This window comes from Thalassophryne amazonica, chromosome 20 (genome assembly GCF_902500255.1).
Source record: "Thalassophryne amazonica chromosome 20, fThaAma1.1, whole genome shotgun sequence".
NCBI lineage: Eukaryota > Metazoa > Chordata > Actinopteri > Batrachoidiformes > Batrachoididae > Thalassophryne > Thalassophryne amazonica.
The window spans coordinates 15985530-16008778 of NC_047122.1; the positions used below are offsets into that span (position 1 = coordinate 15985530).

Genomic DNA, 23249 nt, shown 5'->3' on the forward strand with positions numbered 1-23249 from the left:
CACACACTGTATGTGCTGAAACTTCTAAATATTGTATGTTAGTGTAAAACGGCAAAAACTGCATGTGTGTTTGAACATTTTGTTTTCGAGCAGCTGAATCAACTTTCAGGCTAAAATCGTGATGTTTGTAAATGACTCCACTGTGAATAGTTGTAATGTCTCACTTTTCCTTCATGTTACCAGGACGAACACGGGCACCGAAGGAGTCACCTGCCAAGGATGAGGACGACTCCTTCGAGGCGCCAACGATGTCGTTTGAGTCTTTTCTCACATATGACGCACCGACAACTGTCAAAAAGAAGAAGAAGCCGCCGTCGTCGTCATCACACAGTCGGTCGTCTCGGCCGTCCCATCATCCACGGACGCCTCCTCCTGCAGTCGCTGCCTCCTCCTCCTCCTCCACCTCTGCTTCCTTCAAATCAAGCAAAGCTAATGGTACTCAAAGTACCAAGAGACCACATTCAGGGTCCAGTCCTGCAGCTGCTGCCCCGACGCCCAAAAAACGCAAGCGGGTAAAGATGTGCTGCAGAGTCTGTGTCGTCCAAACTCAGTGGAATAATGTTGTTACCGTTCATGGTTGAGTTCTCCTTTTGACTTATTGCATGTCAACTGATTTACTCCAAAAAAAAAAGATATTTCTGAATATGAGTGGAAATATTGGTTATGATAAACCAAACAACTCATACTGATACATACAGATTTATTATTGTTCATTTCTGTGAAGAACTCAAAAGTTGACACACGCTTGTTAAAAATTGGTGTGTTTTTATTTATCTATTTGTATATCGTACCTTTTCACTCTTTACGTTCGGGGCATGTGCAATTTCATTGTATCCAGTATAAAATGACAATAACGGCCTAATTAAATTGCATTAGTTAATTTCACCAACATGTAAAATGTTGATTCAGAATTTCAAGTTTAAAAAAAAGAGAATTCAATTAAAACCATGTTTAAAGTCCTTCTTTAGATATGAATTCTGCAAAAGTTTTTTTTAAAGACGTAACATCTTAAGTGATTCGTTAGATCAATTTGACATTACTGTGTATTAAATCCAAAACAATGCTCTGCTAAGACATTTTAACTCATTTGAATTCTCTAACGTTTTCACAAACTGGTTTTTCTAAAAATACGTGTCCGTCTTGTGGTGATGTCTGTAGGTTGTGGAGGCTCTTCCAACGCTTCCTGAACTCACCCTGCCAGCCATTCAACCCAACTACAGACCTTTGCCCTCCATCGACTTCACACCGCTCTCGCCACACAGACGGAAAGGTGATGCAGCCGTTGAACACAAAATTACCCTGAAAGTCATACAAGAGTCACAAGACTACCAAATGGACAGCAAAAAAATCACATCTTCTAAAGCCATTTAGGATATTATCGTAGCTGCAGAGCAGCAGAACGAATGAGTAGAGGAGCTGATTAGTCTAATTAAGCTGCATCCTAATGAGGAGAACATGATGATTTGAGGATCACCGTCTCTCACCTGTAATGAGTGACGAGAGGCTGATGTTCATGCCGTGGTTACCACCCATGGAATCCAGGGGCCTCATGTACAAAGCGTGCGTACGCACAAAAAACAAAAGTGAAATAACCATGGAAATGTGCGGTGCAGCACGCCAAATTCAGGGCTGGTGTACGCACGTTTCTACAGCTATTGTTCCACTGCTGACACGTAGAGGTGATGCTGGGAAACTTAGTAATGTGAAAACGTGAAGTCATCAGAGTGATGTGCACATTAGAGACACTTATGAACAAGTAACACAACCATGTGTTTGGAATTATATTGGTGGATATAAAAGCATGCACAAAGTGATGCATAGAATGGCATTAACAATGGCTGCATTAGCGTTAGAAGACCTTGCAAATGGTGCAATCCAAGGTGAGCGAGAATTCATGGAATGTGAGGATAATTGGCTCATAAGCTGATTTTGTTTACCAAGGCCGCTGTTTCGGGAGTTGCGCACAGAACTGTGGCTGTCCCAGAGGCGGAAGAAAAAAATATATATACAGCGAGGAGCCAGGGGTTGTCTGTGCCCACACGAGTGCTGACCATGCTGGGTTTCCTGGCAACATGGCCATTCCAGCAGAAGCTGGCCGATTGATCAGGAGTGTGCCTTTCAACCTTGAGGCGAGCCATGCCAGCTGTGTGGAACGCAATCTTCCAAATGTCATCCAGGTACATCACATTCCAATATGAAAGCGCAATTTGCAGTGAGGACCAGTTTCCCTAAGGTAATCTGAGCTATTGACTGCACTCATATTGCTACAAAGGTGTCATCACATGATGAATTTGTTTTAACAGGATTTTCAATATGTGATGTGTAAATGCATTGGGTTGGGAGCAGGCTAGGGGCTGGCACAGTGTGCGATGGGTGGCTGCTTAGTGAGTAAGTGGTTTGTTCATGTAATTGTTCCGAATGAAAAACCAGCATGGGCACATTTACACGTGTGCATTCAAATATGTTTTTTGTTGTTGTTGTTAAATTTTTTTCTTGATGGTGAAACTAGAGCTACAGAGCTTCTTAATAGGCCCCCAATTCTCTCCCTGTGTTGAGTATTTTGTCAATAAACACTGTATGTAAAGTTGTGAATGTCATACACGATCGGCTGTGGCGCGCCGCATTTTTATTTTTATTTTTTCAATGTGCGCTGCTCTGAGCCCCACAGTATTTACGGCCTCACACTAACTTTTTCCATTTCATGTTTTTTCCATTGAACAGGGCACCAAATAAACTATCCCTGCGTGTCTCCACATCATTTCCATCATCTGTAGCTCACACTCGTTATAATTTCTTTTCTTTGTTCATGTTGACTGATCTGATTGAGAGGGGAATCCTAGCATCTACTTACATGAATTTGCATATTTAAATAGGGGTGTGGAAAGGGAAGAGTTTGGTACGTCTGCATGTGCACTCAGTCCCACGTTGATTGGAATGTACAAACGAAACATGCTTGGATCCTTGCGTATGCACACTTTGATACATCTGGATATTTTTGTGCATACGACAGTTTCTGGGTTTTACCGTGTGCCATGTTTCAGTAGGAAATCCACGCAAGTCTTTGTACTAGAGGCCCCAGGAGAGTTGCTGCAATATTTGCATAACTGTGCACACTAATGAGGGTCATCTTTGCATAAATGTGCATACTTAATGAGGAGAGTCTTTGCATAAATGTGCATGCGTAATGAGGAGAACCTTTGCTGGACATTATGCATGATGTGTGCCTCAGGGACTCATGCAACAAACCACCCGGAGTGGGACACTTAAACCCATGTTCCAGGACATGTTGTGTGTTCTAAACCCGTCTGTCAACAGGATTCCCCATCAACGAAGTTTCTCATTTATAAAATTTGCATATGAAATCCAAAACTGTCAGATTTTAGGGGTGTTTGAATATAACATTGGTAATCAGTCGTGTTATTAATTACACGCAACAAGAAACCAGTGTGTTTTTGTAAAGTTAGAATAACTCTCATATTGACATGGGAGTGCAGCCCCTCTTGGAGACTGCCACGTTGCACCGCCGTGTTTGTGCAGTAACCCAAAAGGCACATACTTACGTACTCAGTATTTCACATTTTGCTGCACAGATTGACAGCGCATCATAATGACATCTGCAGGTACACCACTCCATGACACTAAAGCCCTCACACTGCAGCTTTAATCATTCACCTCACATGTGAGCTTGAGAAGGTTGTGAGTTTCTGCTGATCAGACGTTGAGTAGATCAGTAGCTCTGGGCTGAATTTTCATTTCAAGATTTTCAGTTCCTTTTTCTTCTCTGCTTTCAGGTCCAGTCTGCAATGATGAAGAGGACGCTGGTTTCACAGGGAAGAGATTCAACTCGAAGATGGTGGTCTACTCGGGATCAAAGCCCTCCTATCTGCCCAGGATGATGACACTGTATGAGCAGTGCATCCGCGTGCTGCAGAACAACATCGACTGTGAGTGCAGCCGTTGCACGTAGTAACTGTGCGTTCAGATCAGGAGCGTGTTGTGGCGCCTGTTGATGTTCTCCATTTCCTCCTTTACAACAGATTAGGAAAGTTTTGCAAATTGTTTATAAATTTTCACCCACCTGGTTTTTAGGGATTGAAAATTGGTTTTCTAGTAGTCCTATTTGTCAAAGGTAACTGCACATAGATGTTACATTTTTCCCCACGGCACAGCTACTGGGCACCACTGTGTGCAGTGAGTCATGCAAGCAGTCATTTTGGTCAAAGGTCAAAATTACTTAACTGAAGTTTGTAAAAGCCTTCAGGAGACAGGAGTTGCTGCTTGTCAGTGGTAAGTATGTCACTGTTTGTCCAGGGCACCGAGGTCAGTGTTTGTTCAGATCTGCATAAACTTTTTCAGGCAGGAAATTTGAGGCCTCTTGATGTTGTGAGCTGCTTGGGTTGTTTTGGTCTTCAACATGGCATCTGAACTAATGGGATTAATAAATTTGCAGGATTCCTCTGTAAATATTCCATTATCTGCTCCACTGTAAGTAACAGTTTGTGCATACCTATAAATGTCACTTTGATTCATTTTCTACACTCGCTTACTCAGTGGTGGGCACAGTTCAGCTAATCCGATAGCAGATAATTATCAAAGCTAATGTTTTTGCTATCGGATGAGCTTTTCAGATAAGTTTTAAAACCATCTTCGGACCAATTATCTTCCGATAAATTTAGTTCTGATAACTTTCAGTCCAATAACATTTTCTTTGCTGGTAAAGTTTAACTGTAAAAATGTTTGTAAACCTTAAAATCAAACATTTTAGTCAGTTTGTTGTGTGTTTGTAGCCACTGAGCAGACTGGCTGCCTATCCCTTGCTGATGACGTCATCATTAAGCGCAAAACGTGATTAGCCGGTCGACGCAGGGAGCATTGTGGGTAGTGTAGTTCAGGTTCACTTTGGACGTTACAGTGACTTATCCACTTGACACAAAAACAAAACAGACTAATTTTAACATTATTTTATTTATTTCCTTTTGGCTGTAATTTAATTGCCAAGACTCGGTGGGGAAGAGGAGCTCTAATGGCGCAGCCGTGTGTACCAAGGGAGGGACTTTTCTTCACGTTTAGACACTTTTGGATTTTAAAAAGTATGTTTTATGTGGATTATTTATTCAGATGAATCCCACTGAAACTAACAGGTAAGAATTTATATTTATTACTTGTCTTTTACTCTGCCAATCAATGTATTAATGGATGTATTTCAGTTGTTTAAGCTGCAGGGTTCAAAGCGCGTGAAAAAAGCGGCAGCTTTTAGCTCGTAAGTGACGGTGTATCTAATACTGAGATAAACTGTGACTTCTAATACTGTGTTTTACTGCTTTTGGAAGATGATGACAGTGTTTGGGGTTTTATTTTTTGTTTAATTTATTTTTCGTGTGTTCTTTGTGTTTGTGATCCTTGAATTTACCCAGCAGCCCCTGCAGCGCTTAAAGTGAAACTGGTTTATCAGAAGCCGACATTGTAATCTGATGTGGCCGCGTCCAAATCAATACTAAAAGTTATCAGTTATCTGTAATAATGATACATTTTTTTAGCAGCTTATCGGTTCATCGTCCTAAAAGATATCTTTTCAGTTATCTGATTAATGGTTATCGAAGCAAACATTTTGGTTAGCTGTGCCCACCACTGCTCTTACTCCAGTCAAGGGTCAGTGGGGGCTGGAGCCTAACCCAGCAGTCACAGGGTGTGAGGGAGGGTGTGTGTTAGGGGTGTAAAGTCCCAAATGGCAAGTGTGTGAGAGGAACAGACCAGACCAGCCTCAGTTTGCAAGTCAAACATGTTTGAATTTTTTTGAGCTGACTCTGGATGCAATCCCATTGCGTGTGCTGATTACAGACCCAACTGCAAACATGTTGCCAAGAGCCAATAAATAACTGTAGATGGGACACAGGAAATGGTGCCAGAAGACATCAGGAAGTAGCCATTGGGAATATCAAAACGACTTGACCCATACCATGCCAGTTAATGCATTCAGGTACCTTCAGATGTGATCACATCTGTGACATTTTCCATGAACAAAGGCAATAAATCAGCTGACATGCGGTGTTAAAAGGTGCTGCGCTCTTTTAACCGCATCTCAGCTGTTTTATTGCGGCTTTGAGGCAACATAATAAATATATATGTATATATGTGTATATCATATATATATATGTGTATATGTGTATATATGTGTATATATGTGTATATATATGTATATATGTGTATGTGTGTGTGTATGTATATATGTATATATGTATATATATGTATATGTGTATATGTATATATATATGTATATATATGTGTGTATATATATGTGTATATGTATGTATATATGTGTGTATATATATGTATATATGTTTATGTGTGTATATATGTATATATATGTGTGTATATATGTATATATGTGTGTGTATATATATATATTATATATATATATATATCTATGTATACACACACACACACACACACACACACACAGTGTGGAAGATAAGTATTTGACCCCTGTCAGTTTTGCAGGTTTCCCACCTACAAAGAATGGAGAGGTCTGTAATTTTTATCGTAGGTACACTTCAACTGTGAGAGACAGAATCTAAAAAAAAAAAAAAATCCAGTAAATCACATTGTATGATTTTTAAATAATTAATTTGCATTTTATTGCATAAGATAAGTATTTGACCCCCTAGAAAAACAGAGCTTAACAATTGGTACAGAAACATTTGTCTGCCATTTCAGAGGTCAGATGTTTCCTGTAGTTCTTGACCAAGTTTTCACACACTGTAACAGGGATTTTGGTCCACTCCTCCATACAGATCTTTTTCAAATCTTTCAGGTTTGGAGTTTCAGCTCCCTCCAAAGATTTTCTACTGAGTTCAGGTCTGGAGACTGGCCAGGCCACTCCAGGACCTTGAAATGCTTCTTACGGAGCCCCTCCTTAGTTCCCCTGGCTGTGTGTTTGGGGTCATTGTCATGCTGGAAGACCCAGCCATGACCCATCTTCAATGCTCTTACTGAGGAAGGAGGTTGTTTGCCAAATCTCGTAATACATGACCCATCCATCCTCCCTTCAATATGGTGCAGTCGTCCTGTCCCCTTTGCAGAAGAGCACCCCCAGAGTATGATGTTTCCGCCCCCATGCTTCACGGTTGGGATGGTTTTCTTGGGGTTGTTCTCATCCTCTAACATGGTAAGTGGAGTTGATTCCAAAAAGCTCTATTCTGATCTCATCTGACCACATGACCTTCTCCCATGCCTCCTCTGGATCATCCAGATGGTCCACTGGTGAACTTCAAACGGGCCTGGACATGTGCTGGCTTGAGCAGGGGGACCTTGCTGCCCTGCAGGATTTTAAACCATGACAGCATCATGTGTTACTAATGTAATCTTGTGACTGTGGTCCCAGCTCTCTTCAGGTCATTGAACCAGGTCCTCCTGTGTACTTCTGTGCTTTCTCAGAATCATCCTTACCCCACAAAGTGAGATCTTGCATGGAATCCCAGACCAAGGGAGATTGACAGTCATCTTGTGTTTCTTCCACTTTCCAGTAAATAATCATAACAGTTGTTGTCTTCTACCAAGCTGCTTGCCTGTTGTCCTGTAGTCCATCCCAGCCTTGTGCAGGTCTACAGTTTTGTCCCTGGTGTCCTTAGACAGCTCTTTGGTCTTGGCTATGGTGGACAGGTTGGAGTGTGATTGATTCAGTGTGTGAACAGGTGTCCTTTATACAGGTAACCTGTTTCAAACAGGTGCAATTAATACAAGTAAAGAGTGCAGAATAAGAGGGCTTCTTAAAGAAAAATTAACAGGTCTGTGAGCCAGAATTCTTGCTGGTTGGTAGGTGTTCAAATACTTATTTTATGCAGTAAAATGCAAATTCATTATTTAAAAATCATACAATGTGATTTTCTGCAAAACTGACAGGGGGTCAAATACTTATTTTCTCCACTCTCTCTCTCTCTGTGTGTGTTGTGTGTGTGTGTGTGTGTGTGTGTGTGTGTGTGTGTGTGTGTGTGTGTGTGTGTGTGTGTGTGTGTGTGTGTGTGTGTGTGTGGTGTGTGTGTGGTGTGTGTGTGTGTGTAAGATTTTTTTTTCACAGTTATATACAACCATAAGCATTTGTTTTTATTTTAACAGCCTGCATTTACGACTCATGGCCGCAGCTGCACTAAACCTTTTCAGGGCTGCTGCTTTTTACCGTGACTGCATCAAAATGAACAGTTATCACTTAAAAACGAGTCATTATAACACATCATACTTATGTAAACTTTGGAATGAATCTCTGCCTCAGTTCTTAACGTTAGCAGCTACATTCCATTCAAGCATGCGCTGGGATGCTTCTGATAGTCATGTCACCGCTGTCGGAAACACTTGAGTACTCACAAGTACTTTGTCTTCGGAAGTCTCCGTAGCTGTTTGTTGCAAATGCCATATACTTTGAAACCAGTCAAGGAAGTGCACAAAGTAATCCCGGTGGATCATCGGATGGTCACCAGCAGCCTAAATCTTAATTGTTATGATTTCGATGTGACATGTCCTTTAAGTGCATTAATTATCCAAAATGTACCAAATCAAAAAGCTGCACCCAGCTGGTGCTGTTGTGGTTCAAACAGATGTACATTGGAGTCTGATCCGGATATGTTCTGTTTCAGCTATCGCTGAGGTGGGAGGTGTACCGTTTGAGATCCTTGAGCCAGTTTTGGAGCGATGTACACCAGAGCAGCTGTATCGCATTGAGCAGAGCAACCAGGTAACCCACAACATGGTGCTTCCAAAAACCAGTGGATATGTGCTAAAACGCCAACTGTACCATTGTCAAACCTGTAGGAGAAAAAAAAGTTGTTTTTAGTTTTTCACAGCTTATGAAGGTTTTCTGCATGAATGCTGGTTTATTTCTAAATACTGTGAATTGCCAAAAAACAAAAATCGGTCAACATTTGGACATCTGTTGATATTGTTGGTGCACTCAAAGCAAATCTTTCTTCACTTAAGCTCCATTCTCACTTTCACAGATCTGCACCCTGGAAGATCACAGTTTGAAACCTTGTCTGTACCTTGGAAACCTTTCAGGGTTCCAGAGGTTGTCTGTGGTGACCTTGGATATTCTGTCATTAACCACGGCAAGATTGTCAAGATCTGCAGAAATATCTTTTTCTTTTTCTTTTTTTCCCGTCACCTCGGCCATCCGTTACATTTCTGTGGAGCCTGTAGTGTTGGTGGAGATGCAGTGATATCACTGAAGCTGTAACAGTTGTTTTTGTGCATATCAAACATCCAGACCGCGTGCCCTATATCACATTTGTGGGCAAACCGTGATCTTCCTGTGCCAGTTTATTGCATTTATTGACTGTGACCTTCAGGGATGCACATCTGGGAAAATGAGAGAGCAGCTTCATCATTTCTCCTGAGTTTTTTTTTTTTTTTTTTTTTTTTTTTTAAGTTTATAACATATGATTACAAAAATGTTGAATCAACAAATGTCAGTCAATAAAATGTGTCTCACTGACCCGGTTATTTTTTTAAATCTGGGTCCAGTGCTTTACGGAGGATTCTGATGACCTGTGGAGGCGTCACTGCCAGCGTGACTTTAAGCGCGAGTCTCCTCAGGAGTTCGAGTCTTGGCGGGAGATGTACTTGAGGCTGCATGACGAGCGTGAGGAGCGCCTGCGGCTGCTCACCCAGAACATCACGTCTGCACATGCCAACAAGCCTAAAGGTAGAACAGCCTTCCACGGATGAAATCTTTTCTTGTAAGGTTTCAGTGAAGAACGTGATGATTAGGATTCTTGATTAGGATGAAGAAGAAAAAAAAAACAGACAAATGCAAAAATATACCAATTTCCAACTTCAAAATAGATCCATATGGTCAAATTTGAGATTGATATCTTTAACAGCTGTTTTGAGAAGGTGGATTAGCAGTTAGGGTTCATACTGCCATGTTAGCTGTAAGTCAATGCTATAACAGTGATAGTAATAGGTCAGTACAGTGTCTCAGACTGACGTGAGTGTGAGGATTGTGTTTTTCTTTACAGGGCGGCAGGTTAAGATGGCGTACGTGAACTCTGTTGCTAAGCCACCACGCGATGTTCGCCGACGTCAGGAAAGGTTTGGAACCTTTAGCGGTTCGCCCGCTGCAACGCCAGTCAAGTCAGTATTCTGCTGCTTCTTTTGTGTGACCTTCACAATGACCTCCAGATGTTAATCACTCTGGCCTGTGTTGAGCTTCTGATCTGTAATTCATCTAAAAGTTACAGTTTGGAGATAATGTCTATTTAAAACACACACACATTATCCTGCTGTGATCCAGCTGATATTTGGCTCTTAAGCCTCTTTCACATTGTGATTGATCAAGGAAACATATGAGGAACTGACTCTATATGTTTGTTTTTTCCAACATAAGTCCTTTTTCCCATCCATAAAATGAATTCCTAGTCGACTTCCGGTGGAGCGAATGGAGTAGATAGACGTGTCGGGAACCTCTCTCCCGCTTTAAGCTTGAACATCCCAAAATCGAACTTTTTTTTAATCCTTTAACTGGGAAAGATTGTTACTAGGGATTATATTCATTAGAAAACAAAGCCAAAATGCCTAAATCTCAACCAGAAAAGAACACTTTGTCTGCTAAAGCTAGCTCCCTCTCAGACCAAGCTAAAGCTAGCAGCAACGCCACGCCAGACATGGACTCTGAGATACTGAGAGCAATAAAAGAGCTGAGAGAGGAACTTCAAGGCGGCACTGCGCTTAACCTGGACAAACTAAGTCAAGAAATACATGAAAAGCTGGACAGATTTGGGAACGACTTGAATGGAAAGCTGGACAGTGCCGTGAGCAAAGTCAAAAGCCTGGCGCGCAGAATGGATGAAGCAGAATCACGAACAACGCAAGTGGAGAGCTGGGCAGAAGAAGCCACCAAACTGCTGTGCACATGTCTGGAGCAGCAGAGAAAACTTCAGCTTAAAGCTACTGATATTGAATCAAGGTCACGCAGGATTAATGTCCGTATTTTTAACTTGCCAGAGGGCATCGAGGAAAATAAGCCCATCCTGCAGTTTATCGAGAGCTTTCTTAAAGAACACCTGCAAATACCTTGTGACCTGAGGATCCAGCGCGCCCACCGCTCCCTGGTGAGCAAACCACCGCCCGGTGCCCCTCCAAGAGCTGTCATTGTAAATTTCCTGGAATATTCAATGAAGGAACTGGTCTTGAGAGAAGCGTGGAAAAAGAAAAAAGTTCAGGTGGGCTCCAATTCTATTTACTTCGATCACGACTACCCTCCAGAGATCGTGGCCAAGCGCAAGGAAGACAGCGTGATCAAGAAAATACTCAAAGAAAAAGGAATGCGCTTTCAAACCCCGTTCACCAATATGAGGATACACTGGGAGTCAGGCGCGCGCACTTACAGCAGTGCGCAGCATGTCTACGAGGAGCTGCGGCGCCGTGGCTTGGATGTGGAGGTGCCTGTCCCGGAGGACAACGTGACCAGCGCGGTGACCCGGCTCCGGGAGCTTCTGGGGTGGCAGCAAGTGGACAGCGGCGGATTTGCTGTGACATGAAGAGCTAAGACCAAACTGCAGAGCTTCCAGAGAGAAAAAGATGAGTAGGATGACGCGGAGCATCCTCTTGATTAAAGGGCAGCAAATCATCGGCTTTGTTTTCTTTTTTCAGCTAAACCACAAACGTGGGAGAGAAGGCAACCCTTACTACTTATACTCAACAAAAATATAAACGCAACACTTTTGGTTTTGCTCCCATTTTGTATGAGATGAACTCAAAGATCTAAAACTTTTTCCACATATACAGTATCACCATTTCCCTCAAATATTGTTCACAAACCAGTTGAAATCTGTGATAGTGAGCACTTCGCCTTTGCTGAGATAATCCATCCCACCTCACAGGTGTGCCATACCAAGATGCTGATTAGACACCATGATTAGTGCACAGGTGTGCCTTAGACTGTCCACAATAAAAGGCCACTCTGAAAGGTGCAGTTTTGTTTTATTGGGGGGGGATACCAGTCAGTATCTGGTGTGACCACCATTTGCCTCATGCAGTGCAACACATCTCCTTTGCATCATCCGTGAAGAGAACACCTCTCCAACGTGCCCAAACGCCAGCGAATGTGAGCATTTGCCCACTCAAGTCGGTTACGACGACGAACTGGAGTCAGGTCGAGACCCCGATGAGGACGACGAGCATGCAGATGAGCTTCCCTGAGACGGTTTCTGACAGTTTGTGCAGAAATTCTTTGGTTATGCAAACCGATTGTTTCAGCAGCTGTCCGAGTGGCTGGTCACAGACGATCTTGGAGGTGAGCATGCTGGATGTGGAGGTCCTGGGCTGGTGTGGTTACACGTGGTCTGCGGTTGTGAGGCTGGTTGGATGTACTGCCAAATTCTCTGAAACGACTTTGGAGACGGCTTATGGTAGAGACATGAACATTCAATACACGAGCAACAGCTCTGGTTGACATTCCTGCTGTCAGCATGCCAACTGCACGCTCCCTCAAATCTTGCGACATCTGTGGCATTGTGCTGTGTGATAAAACTGCACCTTTCAGAGTGGCCTTTTATTGTGGGCAGTCTAAGGCACACCTGTGCACTAATCATGGTGTCTAATCAGCATCTTGGTATGGCACACCTGTGAGGTGGGATGGATTATCTCAGCAAAGGAGAAGTGCTCACTATCACAGATTTAGACTGGTTTGTGAACAATATTTGAGGGAAATGGTGATATTGTGTATGTGGAAAAAGTTTTAGATCTTTGAGTTCATCTCATACAAAATGGGAGCAAAACCAAAAGTGTTGCATTTATATTTTTGTTGAGTGACACATAGGATAGAAGTGTTTACTCAGATAGACACATCAGCTATCCTTTTTGGGCCCTCTCTATCTGAGAGGTTTTCCCCTGGACCCCCCAACAGGGTCAGAACAGAGGAGGTGACTCTTCTTTTTGGAAGTCAAGTTTCTGTTATGTTTTTTCTAGTTCCATATTGTGTTTTTGTTCTTTTGTTTCTTGGGGTCACTGTTTTAAATGTGCATTACAAAATTTTACAGTTTCTGAATGTTAAATGACATAAAAATAGCATCTTTGAATGTAAACGGTCTAAGTGGTCTAGTAAAACGGAAAAGGATTCTCACAAAAATTAAAAAAGACAGAATACAGGTTGCTTTCTTACAGGAAACGCACATGTCGATGACTGAGCATGAAAAATTTAAAGGTTTTGAGTATACCAATGCATTTTGTAGTTCTTGTAAAAATACCAGACAAAGGGGGGTGATAACTCTTATCTCTAATCCTGTAAATTTTGAAGCTGACACTAAAGTTGCAGACAAGGAGGGCAGGTATATAATAGTAAAGGGGAGGGTGGATAATGTGGTGGTCACATTTGCTAACGTCTATGTCCCACCTGAAAGTGATAGAAAATTTCTCAAATCGCTCTTTGATATAATTATCACCAACAGTGATGGAATACTGATCTGTGGTGGAGATTGGAATACAATTCAAAATTTTTCTCTAGACACAAGTTATAAAAGACAGAAAACATATAGATCCAAAGATCTGAGGCCCTTAATTAAACAATCCGGGCTATGCGACATCTGGAGAGACCTGAATCCTAAAGAAAAGGTTTTTACTCATTACTCCCACACACATAAAGTGCACTCAAGACTTGATTTCTTTTTGTTAAATAATGTTGATATCCACAGAGTGAAGGAGTGCTCAATTGGCACATCTGATATATCAGACCACCACATTGTCTACCTGTCATTGCAACTGTCTAACATACCAAAGGTTACTCTGTGGAGATTAAATATTGGGATACTCAATAAAGAAGCCATAGTAAAAGAAATAAAAAAGGAAATAGCAGAATGTATAGAGGTTAATGACAATGGTCAAGTGAGCCCAACTATGGTGTGGGATACAGTTAAAGCAGTGTTGAGGGGGAAACTCATTTCGAGGACATGCTATTTACAGAAGGTGAGAAGAGAAACATACGACAATTGGGAAAAAAAATTAAGAAATCTCGAACTCGAATTAATACACAATACTGACAAAAAAGATAAAATAAAACACACTAAACACCAAATAAATGATTTAGTCCAGGAAGAAGTAGAAAAACGGTTAAGATTCTGTAAACAAACCTATTATGAATCAGGCCCCAAAGCAACAAAAATATTAGCGAGACGTCTTCGGACACAAGAACAAAAACATGCAGTCCTCGGAATCAGGGACCCCTCCTCAGGTAAATTGACTCATGACATAAAGCAAATCCATACTATCTTTGAAAAATATTATGAAAAAACTCAGGCCCCCCTCCAGTGACGGATAGTGATATCACTAATTACTTATCTCAACTAGATTTGCCTTCACTAGGAATAACGCAAAATGAAGTCCTAACTGCCCCCATTACTAGAAAAGAATTAGATATTGCAATTGGTCATCTTAAAAACTCTAAAATGCCTGGCAGTGATGGATACCCTAATGAGTGGTATAAATTATTTAAACAAGACCTTGCACCTTTATTGCTAAAATCATTTAATTGGACATTAGACAGAGCTGAAATACCCCCATCCTGGAGAGAGGCAATCATATCTGTCATACCCAAAGAAGGCAAAAACAAAGAATATTGCGAATACTACCGCCCCATCTCAATTTTGAATGTAGACTACAAATTGTTTACCCATATTATGTCCAAAAGACTAGAGAACTATTTACTGGAGGTGATACACGAAGACCAGACAGGATTCATAAAAGGCCGACAAACACATGATAGCATAAGACGAACACTGCATATTATTGAGGAAGCAAAGAAACAGAAACTGAACATGGCCTTAGTAAGCCTAGACGCGGAGAAGGCCTTCGATCGGTTCAGCTGGCCATTTTTATACAAAGTACTGGAACGACTTGGATTTAACAGTAAATTTATCACTTGTATCCAGATGCTTTATAACAATCCAGTAGCTAGAATCAAAATTAATGGCCATCTGACATCTAGTTTTCAGTTGTATAGGGGAAATCGTCAGGGTTGTGGGCTCAGCCCCTCACTCTTTGCTTTATTTATTGAGCCTCTGGCTCAGGAAATACGACAAAATGATGAAATTCAAGGTATCACAATAGCCAACACTAAACATGTAATAGCCCTGTTTGCTGATGATATTATCACTTACCTACAGAATCCTAATGAATCAATTCCAAAACTTATGTCAATTTTAAAAGAGTTTGGACGTTTGTCAGGTTATCACTTAAATATTACTAAGACCCGAGTCTTGACCATCAATTATCAACCAAGTAATTTAATAATACAACAATACATGCTAAAATGGGACACAAAACAGTTAAAATATTTAGGTGTGTTCATCACACAGGAATTTGATAATCTCTTTTACTTAAATTTTAATAAAATAATTGACTCGATACAGAAGGAGAAGGACATTAGTCGATGGTCATCACTTACATTGGATTTTGGTTCAAGAATTGAGATAGTGAAGTTTAATATTTTACCAAGATTTTTATATTTCTTTATGGCACTGCCCATTATAATCCCAGACTCACATTTTAATACTTGGAACAAATTAATTTCACGATTTATATGGGCAGGTGCCAGACCAAGGGTTAAATTTAAAACACTCCAAATATGTAAAGAAAGTGGTGGCTTGGCTGTTCCTAATCTGAAAGAATATTATTTTGCAGCCCAATTAAGAAATATAGCATGTTGGTGTTCTCCTGAATTTAAATCAGGATGGAAACAAATTGAGATAGATTTAGAGCCTATACCACCAATGGCATTATTGGGAGACAGTATGAACAAGCCAAATAGCAAAAACTGTATTGTACAGAACACTTTATTTATATGGCATAGAATAATCAGAAAATATAATTTGTCAAAGATAGTCAGCATTTTGGTCTGGCCCTCCTTCTTTTCATGGTTTCAACCAGGCAAGTTGGACTCCACATTCTCAACTTGGAAAGAAAAAGGTTTATCAGTTCTGTGTACATTTATTGAGGAAAATATTTTTAAACCTGTCGGAAAATTGAAAGTAGAATTTAATTTGGATAATTCAGACTTATTCAGATATCTGCAGGTTCGTCATTTTTAGAATGTTGAAATTAAATCTGATGATCCCAGCACAAATAATGTCTTTTTGAAAGTATTCGCAGACGCTTATAAACTTTTACCCAGTAAAACAGTATCCAAACTTTATAAAGGGCTGCAAAAACAAAAAGGTAATAACACATTTTATATAAAATCTAAATGGGAAGAAGAACTCAGCATTGTCCTGTTAGAGGGTGATTGGCTGAAAATGTGCAATACGCACCAAACCACAACAAGCTCCAAAAGGTGGAGAGAATTTGGGTGGAAGTGCCTCATGCGATTCTTCATTACTCCTCAAATTACAGCTAAAATACAAGGGTTTGTTCAGCCGTGTTGGAGACAGTGTGGTCACTCGAATGCCAATCACTCTCACATTTTTGGACGTGTACAAAATTAAAACCTTTCTGGGACAATGTATTTGAAATAACACAAACTATTTTGTCATATGCAATTCCCACAGATCCCCAAATCTATCTCCTCGGCCTTCTAATAGAAGAGGCTTTTCAGAAAGAGGACATGTACTTTTTTAAAGTTATGTCAGTTGCATCGAAAAAAGCTATCACAAGGAACTGGACTAAACCCGACCCTCCAAGTCTTAATCACTGGCTGGACATCATCGAAGAAATCTACATTATGGAGAAACTGATCTTTTCCCTTAGACTTCAAGGACATGTCTTTTTAAAACGCTGGAAAAAATGGTTAGAATACACACAAAATGTAAACTAAATGTAAACAGTGACCCACATGTTTGTTTTGTTACTGCAAAAACCCCAATAAAAAATAAGTATTAAAAAAAAAATGAATTCCTAGTCAGCTGATGTCCACCAAGCTCATCAAAATGTTTTGTGCATGTTTAAAACTTTGAGCTGAGATTAGGTGAAGAGCTTTCCCACTATCTGTATGTTTGTTTGCCATTTTTGTCCTCTGTCTTATTATTCCTGCGGCTATCTGCCAGTTCATTCTGGCCTTCTGATTGGCCAAAGGTCCAGCACTAGTGGGGAAAGGGCAACACAGTAATCTCAGCTCCACATCTTGAAGAAACAGTTCTCTCTCTCAGCAAGGAGATGCTGCAAAGTTGTATGAGTGACGAAACATGACATCATGCTTTCAGAGCTCCAAACTCTGCTTAAATGTAGGATATTTGTCTGTAAACTGGGAAAATACTTCTGCTCAGCACAGATCTCAGTGAAAATGTGACATCATCTTCTGTCCGTTAGTGCCCCAGCTCCACGGGAGACTGACAAATATGCCAACAGACAAAATATTTAAGTGTATAACTAATCCTTTTGCTCTGTCAGTCAGAGTGTGACACAGCCTTTATTGAGTTATTTTTCAGCTGTTCTTTAGCAGTTATTCAGCTGTTATTTTCCTGTTACAGATTTGGTCCACAGCACTTTAAGAGTCTTCTGTTAATGGTTAGATTGCTGTTGAAACACTGTAGATCGATAGAACACAACTTTAGACAGATTTCATGCTTGTATCTTTAAATTTTTGGTTTTCAACCAAGTTATTGACTTGTTTGGAGGAGGCGGTGTAATAATGTGCACTCCAGATGACCATTAGGGAGTGATAGTGTCTTTTTGGCCCAGCATTTCAGGAGTTTTGGCCAGAATAAAAGTTAGACCTGTCATAAAATGTGTCTTGTATAAGAAAAAAGCGTATATGAGTCTCATCTTTTTTCTGTTATCAGCTCTTTTATTTGGGTTTTTGTCTATTGTTGTATTCTTTTTTATTGTTGGCATCTATTCTTTTATTATTGGAGTTTATTTTGTTTACTGCTTTGATTCCTAGGAAGGTCTGATATACGAGTACTTATTATATTATAGTTAGTATTATTTAAAAACAAACTTGGAAATTTTCATTTTATAAGTCACACTGCATTTGCAGGGCCTCTCAAACTAGTAACAAAAACAAACACGGGACTTGTACTTGTCGTGGCTGAAGGATGGTTCATAAACTAATGCAGAGATCACACAACCGGACACAGGATGGCAGTCCTAAACTGGTGGCAGTATCCGTGAGTACAGTGGTCGGTGAGGCAGAGAAAGGTCCAAAAACGAGAAACAGTCACAGGCAAAGTGTCCAAAACAGCAGGCAAAATGAAAAATGCTCACTGGAAAAACAAGGTTCGGCAATGAGAAGTCGCACAAACACTAGAAACAATGACACAACATTCAGAGAACACACGAGGGGAACACAGTGGCATAAATACGCACTGGGGTAATCACACAAATGCAAGACAGATGAAGGTAACACAGGTAGAAAGTTAAAACACAAGGAAACCATGACCACCAAAATAAACCACCAAATAAAAATAACTACAACCGCTGCACTGAGCTCATAGCGAACAAACCTCTGCCAACACTAGTTTCCAATTCCCCAAATTTTTACCTTAGAAAAAAAATTTCAAGGTGAAACTCCTGTTAGAAGTGGCTTTTCATAAGATAAAATATAATGCAAAACATAGTAAAAAAAAAGGGGTTTCCATGTTAAAATCAAATATCTGCTAAAGCTGCAAAATCTGCAATACAAATCAGGTGTGGATCAAACTTAGTCTGTTCATTGAGAGTGCCAGTTTGCACCTCATTGTCCCAAATGAGAGTGATTGAGGCACTTTTGATTGAGATATAATGCAAAATGTACACTAAATGGGGTTTTCAATATTAAATTCAAATGTCCAGAAAATCCACAATCTGGATCAGATCCAGATCAAACTTTGTCAGGTGATAGTGAGTGCCAGTCTGTACCTCACTTTCAAATATGAGCATGATTGGGGCACATTTGATTAAGATATAATGTAAAATATACATTAAATTGGGTTTTCCATGTTAAATTTAAATGGCCACAAAATCTGTAATCTGGATCAGATCCAGATCAAACCTTGTCCGCCAATAAAGGATATCCTACATAACACTGTCAAAATTTGATCTTTTTTGACATAGTTATGAATTTTGAAAATTTGTTCTATTTTAATGATAGGTATTTTTTCCAGTTTTCCAAGATTTTTTTCTGACTTTTCCCTTTCACCTATGACCTTGAAATTTGTTTGCCTATCAGGATATGAATATTCAGTAAAAATTTCATAACGATATATAAAAAATTGTGTTGTTCACAGACAAACAAACAAACAGGGACAAAAACATAACTTCCTCCAAGTTTGTTGGTGAGCAGAAGTAATAAATACAGAAACAAAACCACAATAAAATAAACACAGGAATGAAACAGAATCAAACCAGACTAAAATAATTTCACAACTGTACTGCAGAACATTTAAATAAAGACCAAAGTGATACAAGTATACAGACAGCACACAGACATGAAACCCACAGGAACACCAAACAATATCAACACTAGGAACAGCCACAAGGGGGAGCCAGAGGACAAGGGCAGACACAGACATATAGTATGCACTTTAATGAATTAGTTACTCTCGCGATGCATTTAAAATGGTGCATGTGAATATTAAGATTTTTTTTTTATGTTGTGTTGTTTTATAAGTGTCATCATTTCCTTTTTTCATTTTAAATTCCATTTTTGTGTTGGTCTGATTTTCAGAATCAGACCTGCTGTCACAGACTATTCTGGCGAGTCGAGCCGCTCTTCCTCCTCCCAGCAGAACCCTGTTGCCAGCTCATCCCACTCCTCAGCACCGAGTGCAGGAGGAGGAGGAGGAACAGGAGGAGCAGGAGCAGCAGCAGCAGCAGCAGGAGTGCACATTCCCCGGGACAAACCACAGGTCAAAAGTGAGTGTCTGGAGCGGATTATCTTGGTATTTATTTGCTGTTTTAGCGTCTTGTTTTTCTCTGGGAAGTCATAGTTTCATAAAGAAGGAAAAATTTTTTTGCAGTTCAAGTTTTTGTGTGACTCTGAAATGTTTTTCTTTTTTTTTCCTCTTTCAGAAATAGCCCCGATGATGGCCAAAACTATCAAATTTTTCAAGAACAGGTTCTCCCGACGATAGTGTGAAGAGAAACCAGACTCAACTTTACAAATTTGAAATTTCAACAACTGGAAATTCACCCATGTTTTTAAATTCAGTTAAGCAGATTTTACCACAGACACCCCCCCCCCCCCCCCATTAACTTTATCTTTTAAACATCTCAGATTTGCTTCCCTGAAATGTTGCTGCATTTTTTTTGCACAGATTGATATTCAGCACACATCCTTCTTTTCATACTCAAACCTGACTAAAATCAAATTGTAGCACTGTTTTTTTGGTTTGTTTGTTTTTTTTTGTTTTGTTTTTTTGGCTTGTTGTTTTTTTTGTTTGTTTTTTTTAGAATTGGAGGATTTATTTATCTTTACTAATGTCCCTGTTGGGATCAAACACATATGACAGAGCATGATATCAAGCCACAAATACACAGAAAATACAGCCAAATACAAAAATAAGTTTGAGAACACAGAAGCAACAAAAAGAGGGGAGCAAGGGAACCGCGTAAAATGACAGAAGTGAGGCAAACGTTCACACAACTGGACCTCATAGCAGAAATCAGGCGCTCCCATGTGTGGCAAAGCAGGCAACAGCAGACTCCTCTGAAATGGGCACCACAGATTGAAATGGGAGCATGCCACTAGTCAAACCTGCTGAGTATTACCACAGGAACAGAGTTTCTCTTTCAGCGAGTGAACGGCACCGCTGCAGGGTCAGCAACAACAACAAAAAAAACCCCACTTTGGGCCTGGTGCAAATGTTCATTGACACAAAGTTTTTCTTATGACTGGTGGACTGTACCGCCACAGGAACAGGGTCAGGAACATGTTAGGTGTGAACCACCAACATAGGAACCGGACTGGTGGTCCTTCCTGCTGCTAGAACTTAATCGGCATGCTGTAACACTGCAGCAACAAGACCTTGGATGTCACAGTTTCAGAAACAGACGGCCTCTGATTCCCACACTGGAAGGGTTTGAATTGTACTTAAAGTACTCTGACAGTCTCTGGGCAGAGTAGTTCGAGGCATGGCTTCCGGTTGATGATGACTTCAGGGCCAACAAACACTGCCTGAGACATCTTGAGGTGCCTGAGATGTTTGGACCTGGTCAACAAACTCTGTTGGATTCAAGCAGTAATAGTTAGATTAAAGTTAGAATCTAATTTTGTATCAAATGGAGATGAATGGACTGAAAATACGGATCATTTCCACTAAACGGGTGAATTCCTTCTGCAGGCATTCTGAAATTTAGGAGTTGCCTTCACTTCCAACCAACACGTAAGTGGGTAAAAAGCAGTGCAGGCAAGACCAGGATAATTTGGGTGGGACGAATGAAGCCAGAACCCCCCCCAAATCTTGTAGTTACCAAACAAGTTATGTCTATCAGGCTAATCTTGGTTCAGATGTTTGATTAAATCATATTTCGGCAGACTGAGTGGTGGTTTGGGGCGGATCTTCAAAACTACGATCAGGATATTGACTCAGTAACAGTTGCACCAGTGGACCTCATGTCACCAAGGTAACCGCTAATTAGTGCTAACATACAAATTAAATAATACTAATATTTGCAATAGAGTGCTCAGAAAGGACAAATAGCAGTCAAGCCCACAGCACCTTGCACCTGGTGCTGTGGGCACGGGAGTCTGGTGTCACTCAAATTGACCACGCACATCTAGAACTTTATGCTTAAAATATCTTAAGCCAATTAATTAAAAAAATTCACCCCCATAAAGTTGCTATGAATGGAAAAGCTAGCTCTAGAAACCAAGACCTTGTTTTTTCATTTTTGTTTTTTGTACTAGGCTGTAAACATGTTTATTTCTGCTGTATAGAGATTTTAAGATGGAGGTTGAAGGAGATTGACTCACTTTTAGAGCCTGCCTCAAGTGGCCACTCAAAGAACAGCAAGATTGGTGACTTACACATGGGCTTACTTTTTGAGTACCAGAGGTTGGGGTTTTGCAAATACAAGTGGAACTGCTTCACGACTTATGATATTAGACCGAAATACTCCTAAGACCTGCTGAAATCTGTTTTTAAATCTTTGTGAAAGAAGATACATTTGGTGCATGTTTACAAAATAAAAGGGTAATTAATATCAATTTAATTTCAATTTATTTTCATTTATATAGCACCAAATCACAACAAAGTTGCCTCAAGGTGCTTCACACAAGTAAGGTCACCATATCACTCTTTAATTGAGGGATGATGTGTGTGCCAGACAGGTAATGGTTCATATAAAAATGTAAAAAAAATTTTTTAACTGTATTTTTTTTTTTATTCCATAAGCTGGTTACATCTGATCCTGTTGAATTAACACTATCATATGTGTTGTTATCAATATGACTGTATTTCAGAGGAAAAGTCCGAGAATCATCGCACATGGAATATTTTTTTATTTTTATTTTTGCCCCCCCCCCCCAGGTCCGGAAAAAGAGGGTGTTGTTGTTGAAAAAGAGACTGTTGTGGACTTTTGTTTTTTGACAGGATACAGAATAAATCCTGATGTCATTCAAATTGTTTGACTTTACAAAACGGCCACCTATTAAGTTACTGTTAAAATAATTGGTTGTTTGTTCCTGTTGGTGTCATTACAGGAGAAAATTGACAAAATCATGTTTTGCAATTTTAATTGCATGTGATGCACATCAGCCGGGACATAGAACTTCACTAAAGATGACAATTTGACAGTCAGTGATTCAACCTTTTAATTTACTTTCTTTTCCTCACGCAAATGAGAGAAGAAACAGGATTTGTCTGGTGCATTTTTCAAATGTATGTGAACAAACAGAAAAAGAAGCCAGCATTTGTGTGTTCCTGCTGTCGACTGTGTGCATCACCCTTTATATTTGCTTCACTGTGATGAGTCGCTTAAGTTTGTGCTGGAGACAGGAAGGAGAATGAGCAAAATAAGGACTTCTGCAGCTTTGCTCTTCAACCTCTATTTATTTTCTGGAAATGTAGGAAGTAGGTTAAAATGTAATTTTATTAGATTTTAATAAATGATATATGGTCATTTTTATTAAACTTGACTTCTTGCCCTTAAGGATGGTCTGTGAAGATTTTTTTTTATTTGGCGTGAAAGAGGGGAAAAGTGAAAAAATTTTTTTTTTTTTTTTAAATCTGTCTATATTACAGCAAAACCGGGGAGAGTTGACAGTTGACAGGTTTGGTATGCTTATGTATTTTGGGTCAAGGATGAACACTGTTAAAATGGAAAGTTAATAGGACTTTTTTTTTTTTTAAGAA

General features: G+C 40.0%; 1 protein-coding gene across 2 annotated transcripts in view; it reads left to right on the top strand.

Annotated features, from left to right (window-relative positions):
• eloa (elongin A) overlaps positions 1-23046 on the top strand; it is a 46795-nt gene extending 23749 nt beyond the window's left edge. The window contains exons 5-12 of one of the 2 annotated variants that reach the window (XM_034160517.1): positions 184-512; positions 1159-1270; positions 3792-3944; positions 8628-8725; positions 9511-9691; positions 10008-10122; positions 19622-19813; positions 19966-23046. In XM_034160517.1, the coding sequence (XP_034016408.1) occupies positions 184-512; positions 1159-1270; positions 3792-3944; positions 8628-8725; positions 9511-9691; positions 10008-10122; positions 19622-19813; positions 19966-20032 (1247 nt within the window). In that variant the 3' untranslated portion in view covers positions 20033-23046. The remainder of the gene's footprint in view (positions 1-183; positions 513-1158; positions 1271-3791; positions 3945-8627; positions 8726-9510; positions 9692-10007; positions 10123-19621; positions 19814-19965) is intronic. The other variant, XM_034160518.1, reaches the window with a different exon arrangement.
• The last annotated feature ends 203 nt before the right edge of the window (positions 23047-23249 follow it).